Source organism: Panthera pardus, unplaced genomic scaffold (genome assembly GCF_024362965.1).
Source record: "Panthera pardus isolate Hobbes unplaced genomic scaffold, ASM2436296v1 HiC_scaffold_13, whole genome shotgun sequence".
Lineage (NCBI taxonomy): Eukaryota > Metazoa > Chordata > Mammalia > Carnivora > Felidae > Panthera > Panthera pardus.
Genome location: NW_026526688.1, coordinates 164,442,842 through 164,463,215, shown reverse-complemented (window position 1 = coordinate 164,463,215; position 20,374 = coordinate 164,442,842). Strand labels below are relative to the sequence as shown.

At 39.1% G+C, this 20,374-nt stretch overlaps 1 protein-coding gene across 3 annotated transcripts in view; it reads right to left on the bottom strand.

Moving 5' to 3' along the window:
- TEC (tec protein tyrosine kinase) overlaps positions 1-20,374 on the bottom strand; it is a 126,457-nt gene that overhangs the window by 2,890 nt on the left and 103,193 nt on the right. For all 3 annotated transcript variants that reach the window (XM_019412618.2, XM_019412604.2, XM_019412610.2), the window contains exons 9-15: positions 17,580-17,634; positions 14,593-14,672; positions 13,265-13,398; positions 10,216-10,290; positions 9,271-9,442; positions 8,946-9,162; positions 2,842-2,906 (exon numbers count right to left, since the gene is read on the bottom strand). In XM_019412618.2, coding sequence (XP_019268163.2) covers positions 2,842-2,906; positions 8,946-9,162; positions 9,271-9,442; positions 10,216-10,290; positions 13,265-13,398; positions 14,593-14,672; positions 17,580-17,634 — 798 coding nt within the window. The remainder of the gene's footprint in view (positions 1-2,841; positions 2,907-8,945; positions 9,163-9,270; positions 9,443-10,215; positions 10,291-13,264; positions 13,399-14,592; positions 14,673-17,579; positions 17,635-20,374) is intronic.

The window sequence follows — 20,374 nt, the reverse complement described above, 5'->3', positions numbered from 1 at the left end:
TTTCTGTTGTGTGTTCTGTATGTATTTACAAAAGGAATGCATTTATGTATCACATGAACATATCAAGTTAATTTCCAAAAGCTCCATGAGAAAACATTCACATAATTGCACAAAATTCCTTTGCTGCATGGACAGAGATGGTAACAATGCCCCCATGGGCTGGATCAAGTTGTCAATCAGGGGAGTCTGAATTCAGTTTTAATGAGGATTTTAGAGGGGCTGATGCGAAAGCACACATTTTCTGAAAGCCAAACCTGTGAAAATCAAACATGTGAAACTGGAGGACTGCCCCTCAGAGAAAATCTTCATAGAAAGCATATAAAGTGCAGGGGTAAGTACTGCCCTGGCAGGCAGCAGTCCTGTTCTCATTAGGAACTAAACATGGCCTGTATGACCTGTTCCTTCTGTGGCTTCATACCTGCTCCTTGTGCTGGCCCTGGGCTAACCACCCTGGCCCTCTTTTGATTCCTTCAGCAGGCCAAGCTTGTCCTCAGATTTCAAGCTTTTATATTTGCTGTTTCTTCCACCTGGAATATTTTGTCCTCAGATTTCCACCTAATTGGCTATTTCTGCCTTTTTGGTCTCAGTTCAAATATCCTGGTCTCAAAGAGGTCTTGCGACATGAGTAGGCATTTTCCAAAGAAGACATTCAGATGGCTAACAGACACATGAAAAGATGCTCAACATCACTCCTCATCAGGGAAATGCAAATCGAGACCACACTGAGATACCACCTCACACCTCACATCAGAATGGCTGAAATTAACAACACAAGAAGCAACAACACAAGAAACAACAGGTGTTGGCGAGGATGCAGAGAAAGGGCAACCCTCTTGCACTGTTGGTGGGAATGCAAACTGGTGTAGCTGCTCTGGGAAACAGGGTGGAGGTTCCTCAAAAAACTGAAAATAGAGCTACCCTATGATCCAGCAGTCGCACTACTAGGTATTTACCTAAAGGATACAAAAATACAGATTCAAAGGGGTACGTGCACCCCAGCATAGCAAAACTATCAACAATAGCCCAACTAAAGAGACAGCCCAAGCGTCCATTGACTGATAAATGGATAAAGAAGACGTGGTATATATATATACAATGGAACATTACTCTGGCATCAAAAAGAATGAAATCTTGCCATTTGCAATGATGTGGATGGAGCTGGAGTATATTATGCTAAGCAAAGTAAGTCAGTCAGAAAAAGACAAATACCATATGATCTCACTCATACGGCTTAAGAAACAAAACAGATGAACATATGGGGGAGGTGGAGACAGGGAAACAAACCATAAGACACTCTTAATGACAGAGAACAAACAGGGTTGATAGAGGGAGGTGGGTGGGAGATGGGCTACATAGGTGATGGGGATTAAGGAGGATACTTGTGATGAGCACTGGGTATTGTATGTAAATGATGAATCACTGAATTCTGTTCCTGAAACCAATATTGTGCTGTATGTTAACCAGAATGGTAATACAAATGTGAGAAGAAAACAAAAAACAAAAAGAAAAAAACACAAAGAGGTTGTCTTCCAAAGCACCACAGCTACTATGACCCCGCCCCACCCCATCACTCCCCCCACTAGCCCCAAGTGACCTCTATCTTAGGGATGAGCAAACTTCTTCTGTAATGGGTCACGTGATAAATATTTCAGATTTTTCAGGTGATACAGCCTCTGCCACCACTATCCAACTCTGCCTTTGTAGTGTGAAAGCAGCCACAGACAACACATGAGTATTTACGTACACTGACATTTGAATTTCAGATAATTTTCACGTGTCACGAACTTCTTTTAAGTTTTGCCAATCATTTAAAATTTGGAAAACCACTGTTGGCTCACAAGCTGAATAAAGAGGTGTTGGGTCACATCTGGGCCAGAGGCCATGGTGTGCTGATCCCTGCTCTGTCACACCACTGTGTTTTCCCTTCTTCATGATTGTCTCAGGTCTATGTCTCTCTCTCCTCCTGAATATAAGCTGCATGCGGGCAAGGACCCATAGGCCTTATTCTCTGCTCTGGTTCAGCCTAACACCCTGGTACACAGTAGGCACCTAATTTCTTTACGGATGGATGTACGGATGAGTGAATGGACAGAGAGGAGGAAAAGAACAAACAGTATGTTTTCAAGGTCTTTTCTAACACACCATTAAAATTACAAAAATTATGAGAATAAAAACACAACAGATTTGGGTATTCTAAGAATTTTACCCTTAAATACATTTTCTGTGAAAACAAAAGATTCTAGAAATCTAACCCAAACCAAGGAAAAAATGAAAGTAACATATTTAACATGCTATACTACCACCTAGTGGAGAGAATTATTAACATTGCAATATACACTTTTTTAATGAATTCATTTATCACAGAACAGTGAACACGATTTCCTTTCTCCTTCGTCAGTGCAGATTATTCCCATGCTTATTAATTCTACAAGCTAATGTGACTATCACCTGAAGCCACATAATAAAGCATGAAGAAGTCATAATTTCTCAACAATTTGTTGACCTGAGAAAAAGCCCAAGGTAGCAGTAAAATGGATACATTCAGCAAAGAAATTTTTCAAAATACAGATAATCTAATTTATTTTATTTCCTTATATCAAAACACACTAAAAAGCAGAAAAAACAATTAGTCTGCCTATGAAAATGATGAGTACTACAGAGATTTTGCTAATAGAACAAAAGATGTGGTTTAAAAACAGCTCTTAAATAGGCCTCAGAGAAAGAAGCTGACACAGTCAAACTGCAAAGAAAAAGCCAGGCTTTCTGTACCTTCAAAGGTCACCGTCTCATATTAATTTAATCCAAAACTGATAGAAAACGTTCACATAGACTCAGCCTTACCTGGCCATTCCAAAATCCGATACTTTCACAACTCCTGCCTCATTTACTAGACAATTTCTGGCAGCCTGGAAAATAACATTTCAATGGTATAATAGTTACAAAGTTCTACAAAGTAAAAAAATATAAATTTTGTTTATATTAAACTTAATATAGCCCAGTCAACATTTACAGAAGGTGGAAATGTCTCTTTATAAATTGTTTTTATCCCCATGGAATTGTCTCCAACATATATTTGAAAAAATGGGTAGAAAGACAGGTCAGCAGGTCGTATGTGCAATAGGGCATTATTACATGACGTCACCAATTGTCAGACCCAAATGAGGACTAACCAGATCAACCTACTTCCCCCCCTCCCATTCCTATTTTTATTAAACTGTGAGATTTTCTTACTGATAACATCTCTCTTTTTTTAAGTTTATTTATTTTGAGAGAGAGAGAGAGACATTGAGAGAGCACAAGCATGCATGGGGGGAGGCACATGAATGGGGGAGGGACAGAGAGCGAGAAACCCAAGCAGGCTCTGCACTGTCAGCACCCGAGGTGGGGCTCCATCTCATGAACTGTGAGATCATGACCTGAGCCGAAACTAAGAGTCAGACACCTAACCGACTGAGCCACCCAGGTGCCCTGATAATGACATCTCTCGAAGTCCTTAATCTAGGTTCTCACTAGGTGAGTTTAATGACAAACAACAAAGGTAACTGATAGGTAATTAATCTTTTACCCAATAGTTTTACTCAATGACTGGTTGTCCTGTTCTCAGTCAAAAAAAAAAAAAAAAAAAACAAAATCCAGCCATGTGCAACATAGTTTGCCTTGTCATTCATAATGTTTCCAGTATATTGTAGTATGATACATGAAATTGGTCAAAAACAATTCTGGATTATTTAATTTGTATTCTCTTGCCCATTCTTTAAATTTTAAGAAAACGGTTTTGTAAAAAGATAGTACTTCTCCGAAGGAAAACATGGTAACAATATTTTTAATGCCATAACCTGTGGGCTAAGATGCATTTTCTTTTTTGAGAGAAAGGGCACAAGTGAGCGAGGGGCAGAGAGAGAGGGAGAGAGACAGAATCCCATGAGAGCAGAGACAGAGAGAGGGAGAGAGAGAGACACGGGGCTCAAGGTCACCTATGTGGGGCTTGAGCTCACCTGATGGTGAGCAAACCATGAAATCATGACCTGAGCCAAAGTCCAATGCTTAACTGATTGAGCCACCCAGGTGCGCCCAGGTGCATTTTTATTCCTGATACTTCTAGCATTTTATTCTCTGTATGTGGCAGCCACTTATATGAAATTATTCCTGCTGAATGCATTTTAAGAGTCTCTTCTAAAGTTCCCCAGATTTGCCCCATCTTCCTATGGAGATACCTTCTAATGCCTTCACTTCATGGTCAACAGCATTCTTTGCTCAAAAGACAGGAGCATCAGAATCTTCCCTTCAGGGGTGACACAAAACGACCACAGTGATGTCAATATCATAAGCACAAAATTATCAAAATTGCTTTCACCAAGATATGGTCTGTGTGGACAGATGTAGTCTGCCATACTCCTGTAGGCATTCAATTTTCATCAGTTTTGAAAGTACAAAAAAAGAGGAAGGTGCTTAATTCACAACTTTCAATATGACAAAGAGAAGTTCTTTATCATTGCTAAGCATAATAAGAACAAGGAATGTTTTATATATATAGATATATATGATATCTATATCTATATCTATATATACATATCACATCTTCTATTTTACGGAGTCCTTTGCCCCAATCATATGTTGTAATCTTGAAAACAGTCTTGTAAAAGAAAAGCCCAGGACCAGAAGGCTTCACTGGTGAATTTTATAACACATTTTTTTTTTAATGTTTATTTCTTTTTGAGAGACAGAGGGAGACAGAGCATGAGCGGGAAAGGGGCAGAGAGAGAGAGGGAGACACAGAATCCAAAGCAGGCTCCAGTCTCTGAGCTGTCAGCACAGAGCCCGACACAGGGCTCGAACTCACAGACCGCGAGATCATGACCTGAGCTGAAGTCGGACGCTCAGCCGACTGAGGCACCCAGGCACCCCAAATTTTACAAAACATGTGAAGAAAAACTAACACATATCCTTCTCAAACTCTTCCAAAATATTGAAGAGGAGAGAATACTTCCAAACTCATTTTATGACGTAAGCATTTCCCTGACACCAAAGCCAGACAAGGACACTATAAGAAGAGAAAATAATAGGTCAATATCCCTGATGAATACAGATATTTAAAAGATCATCAACAAAATATTAGCAAACAGAACTCAACAGTACATTAAAAGGATCATAACCATGATCAAAAGGGATTCATCCCCAGGATGCAAGGATGGTTCAACATATGCAAATCAATAAATGTGGTATATGTATATGTATATATCACATCAGAATGAAGGATAAAAATCATATGACTATCTCAACAGATGCAGAAAAAGCATTTGTCAAAAGTTAATATCCATTTATCATAAAGAGTTTTATGATAAAAACTCTCAACAAGTTAGTATAAAAGGAATATACCTCAACATAATAAAGGTCATATATGACCAACCCACAGCTAATATCATATTCAACAATGAAAAGCTAAAAGCTTCTCCTCTAAGATCAGGAACAGACAATGATGTCCACTCACCACATCTATTGAACATAATACTAAAAAACCTAGCCAGGGCAATTAAGCAAGAAAAAGAAAAGGCATTCAAATTGGAAAGCAAAATTAAAATTGTCTTTGTTTGCGGTTGACATGATCTTATATGTAGAAAATTCTAAAAAAAACAAAAACATATTAGCACTACTAAATAATTTCAATAAAGTTGTATCATACAAAATCAATACACAAAAATCAGTTGCATTTCTATACACTGACAATGAAACATCTGAAAGAAATTAAGAAAACAAATGCATTTATAATAACACCAAATACAATAACATAGTTAGGAATAAATAAATAAATTTAACCAAAAAGGCAAAAATCCAAAAACTCATAAACTTTTGATGAAAAAAAAAAACAAACAATACAAACAAATGGAATGCTCTCCCCGTCCATGGGTTGCAAGAATTAATATTCTTTAAAAGTCCATACCACCCAAAGCAATCTACATTTGATGTAATCCCTTTCAAAATTCCGTTGGTACAATTCACAGAAATAGAAAAACAATCCTAAAATTCATACGTAACTACAAAAGACATAAAGTAGCCAAAACAACCTTGAGAAAGAAGAACAAAACTAGAGACACCACATGTTCTGATTTAAAGCTATATTACAAAGCTATAGTAATCAAAACAGTATGATACTAGCACAAAAACAAATATACAGACCAGCGGAAAAGGATATAGAGTCCAGAAATAAATCCATACATATATGGTCAACTAATCTTTGGCAAAGGGGCCAAGAACACACTGTGGGGAAAACACAGTCTCTTTAATAAATGGTGCTGGCAAATTGGGTATCTATATGCAAAATAATGAAATTGGACCTCTATCTTACACCATACACAAAAACTGACCTGAAATGGATTAAAGACTTAAATGTAAGTCCTGAATCCAGGTCTAGAAGAAAACAGGGGAAAGCCCCTTGACATGATCTTGGCAATGAATTTTTGGATATGGCACCAAAAGCACAAGCAACAAAAGCAGAAATAAATAACTAGGCTACATCAAACTAAAAACCTTTGCATAGCAAGGGAAATAGTCAACAAAATAAAAAGGAAAACTACAGACTGGGAGAAAGTATTTGCAAAACCAGATAACCAATAGATGTTTATATAAAATATATAAAGAAATCATACAACTCAGTACCAAATAAAAGGAAATAATCCAATTTTTTAAAGGGGCAAAGAACCTGAATACACATTTAAAAAAAAAAAAAAACCCATACAAATGGCCAACAGGTATATGAAAGGGGGCTCAACATCATCAATCATCAGGGAAATGCAAATCAAAAGCATAGTAAGATATCATTCCACATCTATCAGGATGGCTAGTATCAAAAACACGAGAGATAACAAAAGTTGGCAAGGAGGAAACAGAGGAGAAAGTGGAACCCTTGTATATGATTTGTGGGAATGTAAATTGGTACGGCCATTATGGAAAACAGTATTGGAGTCTACTCAAAAAATTATAAGTAGAACTACCATATGATCCAGGAATTCCATTTCTAAATATATACAAAAGGAAATGGAATCAGTACTTCAAAGAGATGTCTGTACCCCCATATGCACAGGAGCATTACAATAGCTAAGATATGAAACAATCTAACTGTTCATCAATGGATGAGTGAATAAAGTTGATGTGGGGTGTATGCACACACACATACACACACACACACACACACACACACACACACACAGAGGAATATGCCATAAAAAAAGATCTTGTTATTGTGGCAACAGAGATGAACATAGAGGGCATTATCTGAAGTGAAATGAGCCAGACAGAAAGACAAATACTGTATGACATTATTTATATAAGGAATCTTAAGAAAAAATGTGAAACTCATTATGTTCTGAGGATCTCATGTATAGCACGATAACTATAATTAATAACACTGTATTATTTAATTGCAATTTACTAAAAGAATAAATATTAAGCATTCTTAACCACATGTGAGATATGGATATAATTAACTTGACTGTGATAATCATTTCACAAGGTGTACACATATCAAGTCATTATGCTCTATACTTTAAATTTATACAATTTTGTCAATTATACTTCAGTAAAGCTGGGGGTGGGGGTGGAAGCAGTCTTGTGAGCAAACCAGCATGCTAACCCACCCACAATTTACAGATGTAGAAACAGAATCTAAGTCTTCCATATACAAATCTTCAGCTCTTTATTATAACCTAAGACTACAGATGCCATTGCACAGTGGCCACAGTGTGGACTCTAGAGCCAAACTCCCCGGGTTCAAATCCCAACTCCACAGTTTCCTTGATCATTGGTAAGTTATTTTATCCTATTTGTGCCTCAGTTTCCTCACCTGTAAAGTGAGAATAATAGTACCTACTTCTTAGAGTTGTTATAATGATTAAATGAGTCAACATGTGTTAAATACCTATTAAAGCAATGCCTGTTTAAGGTGATTGTTAAATTTTTGTAAACGCTTTACTGTTACTCTGGAAGAAATGCATCCATGCTTAATGACAAAAAAGTTAAAACTAAAATGTGAAGGGGCCCTTTACTGGCTCAGTTGGTTAAGTTTCCAACTCCTGATCTCAGTTCAAGTCTTGATCTCAGGGTATTGAGTTCAAACCCCACATTGGGCTCTGTGCTGGGCATGAAGCCAGCACTACTTAAAAACAACAACTAAAATATGGAAAAAAGTCCCAGGTGGAAAAATCACATTCTTTTTGGTGAAAGAATCACCTTTAAGGTTTAACAGGAACTGATAGGTCCATCAACAAGCTGAAAATAGATACATTTGAGAAGAATAGGCAGACAAGAAAAAACGAAAGAAGAAATGGAGGAGGTAAGGAGAGAGAGAGAGGAGAAATTAAGAAGTATCTCCATCACAATAATTTAGAACCACTAATAGATTCCTTTTTCTAGTATTTTGAGGAGTTAACATGGGCCTCCATCTTTTCCCAGTGATTTGAGAAATAAGGAAAATAAGCCAAGGATTTCTGTTGTAGCTTCTGTTCTAGCTTACAGTGTATGCGGTGGGAAAGAGCTGGGGATTTAGTGACAGTCAGCCCTTAACTTCCCCACGTTATCACCTTATGCAAGTCATTTCCTGTCTCTCAAGCTAATTTTCTTACGTATCAATGACGATCAGAAAGACTAGCTGTCACCTGAGATTCTTACAGGGCTCAAGTACTTAATACATGGTAAGTTGCTTAGAAATAATTACCTATGTAATTACATATTATTTATACAATTGTCTACGTAATTATGTATTAGATGTATTAGATTTAGTAAAGATCTTTCTGTTAAAATTATGAGGCAAGTCAAACTGACTAAGTTTAAAGATAATGATGGGACACTGTTGAGAACAGAAAGTGGGTATTAATACATCATTGCTCATGTGCTGCCCCAGTGTCATAAAGGAACTGGGCCACCGAATGGGAACACAGGTGGTTTCTGATTACCAGATCTCTGTGGATGAAGCTGTTTCTCTCCAGGTACTCCATCCCTTCACACACATCTTGACACATGCTCAGCAGCATGTCTCTACTAAAATGACCTTGTCTCTGCCGGAGGAAATTCAGAAGACAGCCCCTTTCCATGAACTCCGTAACAATGTAAATTGGTTTCTGCTGGGTGCATACGCCATAAAGCTGTACCAGCTTCGGGTGTGTGAGCTTCCTGGGAGGGAAGTCATGCATACATATGGTTACTATAGGAAAAGAAACCAGCAGGGCTATTAGCTGGAGCCAGGCTAAAAGAGCAACGGGAAAGAACAGAGTAACTTACATCATCACTTTAGCTTCTTCTATAAAGTCTTCCTCACACATGGCACCTTCCCTAATAGCTTTGATTGCAACTTTGTATTGAGCTCTCCACTTGCCAAGCCTCACGACTCCAAACAGTCCGCTCCCCAGTTCCCTCATAAAGGTCAGCTCTGAAGGGTTGATCTCCCATTTTTCTGTGAGACAGAGGGAGAAAGTGATAACATTTAATAAGGAGAACACAGCATGAATCCGCGGGAAACAAAGAAGCTACAACCAAGGTCAATGTCAAAGTTACAGGCTCGTACAACTGCCAGTAAAACATACAGCAGACTTGCAATGTGCATCTAAACTACAAAAGGTGGCTTTCCACCCTCTGGGGATGATGGACTGCCTTCCGAGCCCGTCACAATACAAGCAACGTGAACTGCAGAAAGCAAGAAGATGATGAACAATATGCTAATAATAATAGAGCTTAAAGGTGCTTAGGAAAAAAAAAAAAACAAAAACAAAATCAAATCCTTCCTCCTTTAGCATTCTTCCCCCTCAGTTTCGTTTTTTGGTTTTTTTTCCCCCAATTACATCAGGTTGGAAAGAATTTAATCTTCTGTTTAAAAGGCTTTTGTTGGAAGCAACAAAGACCTCAAGTGGATGCCTTCTTTATTACCCCCAACCTTAACTTCCTGTGAGTAACCAACAAGGCTAGTGAGAACCAGGAAAGGATTTGGTTTATTTTAGAAATAACATGGCAGTGCTTATTTTTCACCAACAGGAAGTTTTCTGAATTATGAATAATGATGAAAACAGAAAATCGAGGGTTACCATAGCTATGAGTACAATCATCTAAAAACCCATACTATAAAACTATAAAAACAGTTCTACTATGTGGAATCCTAAACATCTAAACTGGTCTTGTGGTGATGGATTTTTTTCAAGGAAAGTTAGCCAGTGCAACTATGAAATGAGTTACCATAGCTGAATCCTGCAGTGGTTGGTGCGTTCTTCTCCCTCACGCTAACTGGGTACCGCAGCCTTGTGACGAGTCCTGGAGGTCAGAGAGAGCAGTGCAGTTGAATTCATTCTTAATCACTCCGCATGGTAAAGCACAAACCTTAGAAACTCCTGTACAAAGTCTATTCATTTTCCACTAAGTGCTCATCCTCTGTGGGTACATACAGCACTCTGCTATATGCTAGAGAAAAATAAAACCAGAGGAAGGCAGGAAGGAAGAAGATAATCCTATACTTTGAGTTGACCATTTCATATTTTTACAGAACATAAAAAACTTTTAAAGATAGAAATGCTTTTATTCACTCAACAAACACTGCCTTTTAAATATTACCGTGTTCTGGGGCAGCTGGGTGGCTCAGTTGGTTAAGTGTCCAACTCTTGATTTGGGCTCAGGTCATGATCTCGCGGTTCATGAGTTCGAGTACCGGGTTGGGCTCTGTGCTGACAGTATGGAGCCTGCTTGGGATTCTATCTCTCTTCCTCTCTCTCTGCCCCTCCCTGCCTTACTTTCTCTCAGAATTAAATAAATAAATAAATAAATAAATAAATAAATAAATAAATAAATATTACAGGGTTTGTCAAGTTCTCTGCTAGCATATTCGCTTCTCAAACATTTTTGAAAATGTTAAAAGGTTTCTAACAGTTACTATCGATTATTATTTCATGTTGTTTTCCAATGAGATCTGAACTATGAAAGGGATTTAAGGTAGTCTATTAAAAATTAAAGTGATTCACCTTGCTAACTCAATACAAGTAATCTTAGCATAAATAGAGGCTCTAAAATATCAACAACTGGAATAGAAACTACTGGAAGTCAGTGAGGTGGGGTAAACCCTTTAACGTAAGTTGCTTCCAGCACTAAATAAGAAGAAATGGCACAGGTATCTCTCCTATAAACACCCATTTTCCTCTGTATTTCTTCAGTTACAGCATATCTCATAGTAACTTTAAAGTGTTACATACTTCTCTGTCTCCCCCACCAGACAGTAAGTTCGGAGAGACACAGGGTCAATGACTATCTCTAGTCCACCACAGACTCCCTAGAACCAGGCACAATGCCTGGCACGTAACAGACACTTAATACATGTTTGCTAAATGACTGAATTGAGGTAACAGTTGTTATACAAGGAGATGAAAGAAATAGGGAATGTGATCCCTGAAAAAGAAAGTAACAGAATAAGAGATAAGAAAAAGTTCTTGGGGGATAAATCGATAATGAAAATAGCTCCTCACGTGTTAGACACAGACTTAACATATAACCCAGCAAATTCACTCCTAGGTAAGTAACCGAGAGAAATGAAACCTATTTCCGTGCAAAAACTTGTATACGAATGTTCATAGCAGCATTATTCGTAAAAGCCAAAATGTGGAAACAAGCCAGATGTCCACCCCTGATGAATGACAACAAAATGGATAAACCAAATTAACACAGCAGATTATTATTTGTCAATAAAAAGGAATGGGACACTTATACAGGCTACAACATGGACAAATGTCAAACACATCATGCTAAGTCAAAGAAGCCAGTCATAACAGACCACCTATTGTATGATTCCATTTATATGAAATATCCAGAATAGGCAAATCTGTGGAGACAGAAAGTAGATTAGTGGTTGCCAAGGGCTGGACTGGTAAAAGGGGGGCAGGGGAATTGGGGGGAGAGACAGGTGATGGGCACAATATCTCTTCTGAGGATGACGAAATGTTGTTAGATTATGGTGATAGTTGGCACCGCTCTAAACACACTAATGACCACTCAACTGTATACTTAAATGGGCAAATTTTATGATATTTAAATTATCTCTCAATAACTGTTCCTATCATTATCTGAGAAAACGGGCATCAATGTAGTTTCTGGTTCTGGTGTTTGGTTTGTTCCCACTCCGGTGGTAAGTATAGCAGAGATTCAGCAAGATGGAAAACTCATTCAGGACACAACTGCTCTAGTCTTTAGAAGCCCCTAGCATAGCCCTAAACCCTGGGCTTGTCTGACGGCTTCTGTGACAGCCCTGACGTAGACATATCTTAGGTTTTAGTTTAATACTGTTAAAAAAAAGAAACTATCCAATGACACTTCTAAAGGTGGTAAGGTAGACTTTATTCAGGACCATTGTGATTGGTATAGGAACCACTGCAACATGATTTTAGAGTTCGACAGAGACTGGGTTCAACTCCAAATATAGCATGGACAAGCGGGAATTTACAGCCAAGGAGCAGGGGGGCAGTCAGTGGATGGAAAATTACTAAGAGGAACTCTAGGCAGTGAGGGGGTTGGGATACGCCAATCTAACAGGATCTTGCTGAATATAAGCCAGGGTGACCGAACATCACCCAGTGGGAAATAAGGAACCTGATCGGATACTGAGTGCGAGTGGATATCAAGGGTGGGAGTTCCGGTGAAACTGACTTAGCAGGGTTCTTGCTAAAACTGGATCTTACAAGAAAGTGCATAAATAAATGGGTCTAAAAGATGGTTTAGGAGCCTGACTAATGCTTAGTCAAGCAAGGAGTCTTTGTTAATACCAAGGGTATAAGCGACAGAAATGTGAACATTCATCATATACAATAAGAGTAACTCATGAGCTGAGGTCAAATCAGCTGTTTTTAAAAAAAATTTAAGGTTTATTTATTCTAAGAGAGAGAGAGTGGGAGAGCAGGGGAGGGGCAGAGAGAGGAGAGAGAGAATCCCAAGCAGGCTCCAGGCTTTCAGTGCAGAGCCCAACATGGGGCTCGATCCCATGAACTGTGAGATCATGACCTGAGCAGAACCAAGAGTCAGATACTTAACCGACTGAGCCACCCAGACGCCCCAAGACAGCCTTTTACGAGACTTAATATTATTTCCCATTTTTCTTTGTATATATCACATCCTTAATATGCAATAATTTTAAATCAATCACACTCTACAATTAACTACAAACTGAAACTGTTCAAGGAAGAATTCATTACAATGTCTGACCATCGTAATCCCTACCCTATATTTGAAAATGTTTTAACAGATCATTTACCTGCTGCATTGTGCTTATGATATTCAATAATCTCAGGAATTGAACCAAATGCATGTTTTTCTGCGAGATAATACTTCTTTGGGGATGTTGTTGTTTCCTTTATATGATAATGCCTGAAACCCGACGAGCCTTCTCTGAAACAAAAATCAAATTGTGTTAGCACCAAATTGAAATAACGTAACATCACTCTTAAGATGTTTTCTACCAAGAAACCACAGGTCCCTACATATGGCCCCTTCTAGTCTCTGCACAACTTTTATTTTTTCCCCACGTTCTTCTTAGCTTCACCTGTCACATTAACAGGTGGAAGTTTTTAAAGTGGTCACTGGTAATGTACTTGGCCCTTGCATGAGATTGTGAAAGAGAAAATTTACCAACTCCATTTACCAACACGTAAAAGTCTTAGAATACCTCTTAGCTGGCTACTGTTTTTTGTCCCTGCTATTAATGTAAATGTGCAAATGTCTACAAGACTTATACTTCTGAAAGTGAACCAACCCACTTCTAAAAAATGTATAAATTCTATTTTAGATATCTTTCTAGAACACAGATCTTCTCGAGTCATGTCTTGCTAAAAATTCTTTCAAGAGAATTCCCTCTGCTCTTAAAATAAAGCTCCTTGACACTGACGTGACCTGACCTCTACTTTTATCTCTTAGGGTTCTCTTTCCTCCCTTCACCGCCCCTTCCATTCTGGCTAAAACTCTTTTGTCAGTTCCTGGAACTCATCATATCCTCCCTCAATTCTGGGTCCAGTTTCCTAAGTCACAAACACTCTTTCCCTTCCCCCCACCTTCTGCCTGCATTACCCACCAGGTCTGTCTAGATGTCCCTAGAAAACACTGGTGACTAACTTGGATGTGTCTGGGCCATGTACTACCCCCCCACCCCCACACATACACACATTGCTCTCCGAGCATAATACTTACTCACATGCTACCACAACTGCCTGGTTGCTTGTCTGAATCCCCCACTAAGCTATAGGAAGGCAGGGTCTGTGTCTACTTTGTTCACTGTGTCATCCTTAGTGCTTAGTGCAGTGCCTGGTACTTACTTCTTGAACGTTGCTAACATTTCCATAGACATTCTCAATGGATAAATATGGAAAACCATAAGGAAAATTACCAAGTACAGGAAATATGGATATAAAGAAATATGAACACAAAAGATAGGATAGATTTTAGAAATCAAGTGCAGATTTTCTTGTTTCATGCTGAAACGCAGCATATTGTTTGAACATTAGGAACCCATAAAAACTACACGGGAACTTCATATAAAAACTCTTAAAGAGAGAGAGAGAGAGAGAGCTTGATTGGTTGATTACTTACCCTCCAAACTTTGTATAAAGGGAGACCGTGTACATGCCTGGCTGACTGGAATCTCTTACCATAAAACCACCTTCTTTATCCTAAAATCCAAGTTAAGAAAATGTTTCCACTCTAATAGCAAGTATCAATGCCATAGAGAAGATTCAAGACACCAATCTTGTAATTTCATGTTTATTATCCTTTGCTTAGAAAATCTGCTTTGGAGAAGCACAACTTAAAAAAACAGGGTGTAACTACATGACTTTCCCCTTCACATTACTGGGCTATGAGATTAGTTGAAGAAAGTACACTCACAATTCCCCCAATCACAAATCACCACACACAACAGCATGAGATATTTCAACAAGATATCTCAAAGTGTCCTTTCAGAACCGATACACAAGGTTTTGCAATTCCTAGAAGTGCTGGACATATGGGGAAACAGTTACTGAAAAACGTGTTTCTTAATAATTGGGTTTCATAGCATACACTTCTCATATTTGCTAGAAGCTTTGAATCCTGACTCAATATCATCTTCTATCCACACAGCATTTTTCCTGTAAATATCTCAGTGCTCTTTATAAGAACATTCTTTAAGATCCCTAATTCCCCAGGAAATTGCTGTTAAATATCACTGTTCACAAAAGGAGAGCTGCAAGCACAAGTAAATCAGGCAGAGAAAACCAAAAAGCAAAACAATACAGAATGACTAAAAAATAAGTTCTCAAGTTTTCAGCAAAACAGCAAGAAACAGAAGCTAGGAATGTCAAATACCTCTCCGCCGATAACCCCCCCAGTCTCTAGCTTTAAGATGAGAGTGTGTTTAATAGTCAAAAAACAAAATACATTTTATTCTTACTCATAAGAAAGACAATCAATGATCATAATAGTTCACTGACCAGTAAAAAGTATAATAACTACCATATAGTTATTGAGAAAACATACTCTGTTTTAATATGTTCTAATATATGGATGTGCTTAAATCTCAAAACAGTCCTTTGAGGTAGGTACTCCTGTTAACCCTGCTTTACTTCACAGGCGAGGAAATGGGGCACAGACAGGATGGATAAATTGCCCCAGATCACGCAGCTCGTGAGTAGCAGAGCCAAAATTTGGGCCGTAGGCTTTCTAGCTACCCACTCCCCTACAGCTGCCCCTCATTGTGGGGTCACCAGGGAGGCGTGTAAGAATCCTCTTGGAGGGGTAGGTGCGGTAATATATCGTTTGAATTAAGCAGAATCACTTGCTATTGCTCTTTAATATAAACTACAGAAACAAGTGTCCAAAAAAAAAAAACAAAAAAAAAAAAACCCTACTGGTGGGAATAAACAGGAGATAAAGCGAGAAAGCATGGGTTTAAAAGAATTGAGAACTATTGCGGCTCCTGGGTGGCTCAGTTGGTTAAGTCTCTGACTCTTCATCTCCACTCAGGTCATGATCTCACGGTTAGTGAGTTTGACCCACGCAGCAGGCTCTGTGATATTAGCACAGAGCCTGCTTGGGATTCTCTCTCTCTTTTCTCTCTGCCCCTACCCCCGCATGCACACACGCTGTCTCTTTCTTTCAAAAATAAGTAAAACTTTAAAAAAATGGAGAACCATTACAAAATAGAATAACTGGATCATAAATGTGGAGAATTGTACAGATCGTCTTCTAATCCAACCTTCTTATCTTACAGAGATGCAAAACAGACTAGAGAAGTTACAGCTAGACTCAGGTCTCCTTACTTGGTCTACTGCAGTTCTCTCCATACTACATTTTACCCTTTTGTTTTATTGCTTTTTAAAGTGTAAGAATTTTAGCACACTTATTACTTACTATTATTTGGCTTATTTATTTCTAAAGGCAACTAAATACTTAATCAAACTTCATTTATGGGGTGCCTGGGTGGCTCAGTCAGTTAAGCATCCGACTTCAGCTCAGGTCATGATCTCGCGGTTCAGGGGTTCCAGCCCCGCATCAGGCTCTGTGCTGACAGCTCAGAGCCTGGAGCCTGCTTCAGATTCTGTGTCTCCCTCTCTCTCTGCCCTCCCCCCACCTCTCTCTCTCTCAAAAATAAACATTAAAAAAAATAAAAATAAATAAATAAAAACTTCATTTATAATAGATATCATGTAATACTGATATAAATTATTTTAAAACAAATAACTTCAAGCAAAAAGGAAAAACACATTTAAGTACTAAAATCAAGGTAGCAAATAATAAATTAGTGAGAAAGGAAGTAAAGAAAATGTTACCCATGTACTAGTTGTTACCTATTGGTATGGATTTAATTGTCTCCCACTCAAAAAAGATACGTTGGAGTCCTAACCATATTTAGAGATTTACAGAGGGAACTGAATTGAAATGAGATCAATAGACTGGGCCCTAATCCAATATGATGGAGTCCTTATATGAAAGGGAAATTTGGGGGGCACCTGGGTGGCTTAGTTGGTTATGTGTCTGACTTTGGCTCAGGTCATGATCTCATGGCTTATGAGTTTGAGCCCCACATCAGGCTCTGTGCTGACAGCTCAGAGCCTGGAGCCTGCTTCGAATTCTGTGTCTTCCTCTCTCTCTGCCTCTCTCCCACTCACTCTCTCTCTCTGTCAAAAATAGATAAATATTAAAAAAAAAAAAAAAAGGGGGAAATTTGGACACAGAGACGGATATGCGTGAAGGATGGAACAGAGGGAAAAAAAGGTGGAAGGCCTGAAACAGATCCCTCCCTCACAGCCCTCAGAAGGAGCCAACCCTGCTGGCCTCTGGATTCCAGACTTCCATCTAACCTCTAGAACCATGCAACAATGCATTTCTGTTGTTTAAACCACTCAGTCTGTGGTACCTTGTTTTGGTGGCCCCAAGAAACTAACAGTACACAAATACTCAATTTTAAATGATTAAAAAGGACCACTTACATCACAGTATTTTTTAGTCTTTAGAAACAGATACGTGAAATCACTTCTCAGAGATTTGTTACAATTAATTTGCACTGAAACCGAACTCACAAAACAAGTACAAAAACTTACTTCACTTCTAAGGAGTTGCTCTGCTTTGCTTCTATTCGTGTTTCTGCAATACCATCTGAACAGAAAAGAAAGTACATTTAAGGCCTCAGGTTTTTACAATTCTCTACGATTATTCTCTCTAGGCTTAACCAGGTAACACTGCTCATCAATAATAAATACAATAAGTGACAACAAGACATTACTCATAATCTCAATGATATAGACAATCACTAATAACATTTGGGTATATATACCTTCAGACTTTCCCTACTCATGTTATTATGACGATATGTACATATGCCAACACTCATATTTTGTTATTAAAGTGGGATCAAGCTATACTTGCTATATCATAACCAGAACTTTTTATATAATAGTGTATGGACAGACATCTTTGCAAAGCAGTATAGTTCTAGGCATCGTGGTATGGCTATGCCGTAATTTATTTAAACCATTCTTGGTTATTTAACATAAAAATCATTTCCAATTTTTCTGTAATAATAACAGGAATGAATTTTACTCCACAGATTCAAACATGCAGGAAACATCATCCTACTTTCACTACTGTATTTAATTCAAATTAAAACTTACCCCAAGCCCCTATCCCACCAATAGGCAGTAGATTTCATTACAAGTCATAATGGAGGCTCTCCCACTGAATTTCACAAAGGCCCCAAGTGTCAAAAGAAAGACAGCAAAACAGAAGAATAGGCCTCCTGAGTTTTCTAGACTTACTAGTTGTAGCACAGCCCCACACCCTGGCGGTCACCTGAGTCTCTGCCGTAGGAATACTGCTATTGACAAGCAGCGACGCCAGCCCTCCCACCAGGTTCTGTCACCACTCTGTGCAACGACCCCAAACCCCTGCAGATCAGTGCCCCTTCTTAACCCCTGGGAAATCTTTCCCAAGGAAAGATGGAAACTGCCATCTCCCACCTCATCCTCTGAGATACTCTCTCCTCTCCCTGCTTCCCCCCAGCCCAATCTCTCCATGAGAGAGGCCAAAGAACATGAACTCAGGCCATTTCCTTTGGCGTTTGTTTTTAAACTTTTGTTGTTTGTTTTGATCTGTTTGTTTTAGATGCCCTTCAGTGAGCAGAGAACCCTCCACCACAGTCTTATTTCCTGAGGCTTCTAATGTTATGAAACCAGACAGGCCCCTCTGGACATCTGGATTTTCTACCACTGGTTCAGCTTGATTATAAAAGAACCAGCACCTGCTTTTGACGCAGGAAGTACCCTGAGACAAGTGAACATAAAGGGAAAAATACAGAGACCAAAATATAAGATCCTTTTTTTGGTCTGGATGCTTTTATGCACTCGTAGCAGCCTAACTACAATCTCTGTACAAGCTGATGGCTCTTATTTTATTTGGAGCCTGGGGTGATTAACCAGAATTATGGGCATTAAGATCTCATTGCCGTGGACCCCATTTTATGAACTGAGACCAAGTTTAACGAAATTGCAGTTGTAATCAATCAACTTCCGTAAAGCAATAGAGAGATACAATAAATGAGGAGAACATAATGGATTCTGTCCCTGAGCTTTTCCACTGATATAAGAAACATTCATCAGAATGCCAAAAAAGCCAAAAATTAATTAAGGAAAGGCAACTGGAGTTCTCATGGCATATATTATAAACGAGCAGAACCTGAAAGATTGGAAAAAAATTTTCTTTGTAAATAACAAAGATTCAAACCCACATCTTCACAGCAGGAGTAAGCAATGGAGAGTTAGTCTCACATTCAGATGCAAGAAAACAGTTAAGGCTAACTTGTGGCTCTCAGGAGGAAACAGAGAAAGAAAGAGTCCTTTCTTCATCTAGTACATTCAACTCCCGGGAAGGGAAAAAGGAAATAAGAAAGAAAAGGAATCCATGGTACAAAGGGCAGGCAGGCTTTTTGAAATCCTGCCCTAAGCAGTGCTTTTTCTGGCATTTGCGGATTCCCCAGAAAGGACATTTCTCCTCCCTAGGATGTAAACTCAGACCTTTAAGAATATGTTGAAGGAAGGAAAGGAGGAAGGAGTGAGGAACAAACTGATGAATCAATTAGTGGTATTTCCCAATGGCCCATTGTAGCTTCTCTCTCTCTTCTATGATGCTTATCACCAGGCGAGACAGGAAGGCCACGGATGGCTCTGCTGAACTCATCCTGGCAAGAGGAACTCTGCACATGGGTAAACATGAAGGAGCAAAAGGGCTGGTGCTGGCCCACGTACATCTGTCCTAGCCGGTCACACAAATGTCTCTGTGAAAGGGAGGCGCCTGGTTGGCTCCGCTGGTTAAGCATCCAACTCTCGATTTCAGCTCAGGTCAAGATCTCAACGGTTTGTGAGATGGAGCCCCGTGTCAGCATGGAGCCTTCTCGGGCTTCTCTCTCTCCGTCTCTCTCTGCTGCTCTCCCACTTGTGGTTTCTCTCTCTCTCCCTCTCTCTCTCAAAAAGTAAATAAACAAACTTAACAAAAAGAAAAAAGACAACCAGTGTAAATGATGGAAAACCAGAAACAAACCAACCAGCTATGATTCTTTGCTGGTTCTGTAATTTGACCCTTTTCCCCTGAGCCACCCACTCAAAGCCTTTTATCCTAGACTTTGCCCTATTCTAAGGGCCCTTTCATTTCTATCACCTTCTTCCTTTAACATCCTTCCACCAAGAACTTGTCATAACCATCACCATGAACCCACTTTCTTTCCTGCAGCAGCTCCTTTGACTCTCTCCTCTTCAAACTGTTACCTGGATGTGGAGGTCAGAACTAGGTTCTGCTGGCCCTGGGAGCCTCGGGCCTGGCAATCCTGAGTCCAGCCCCATGGACT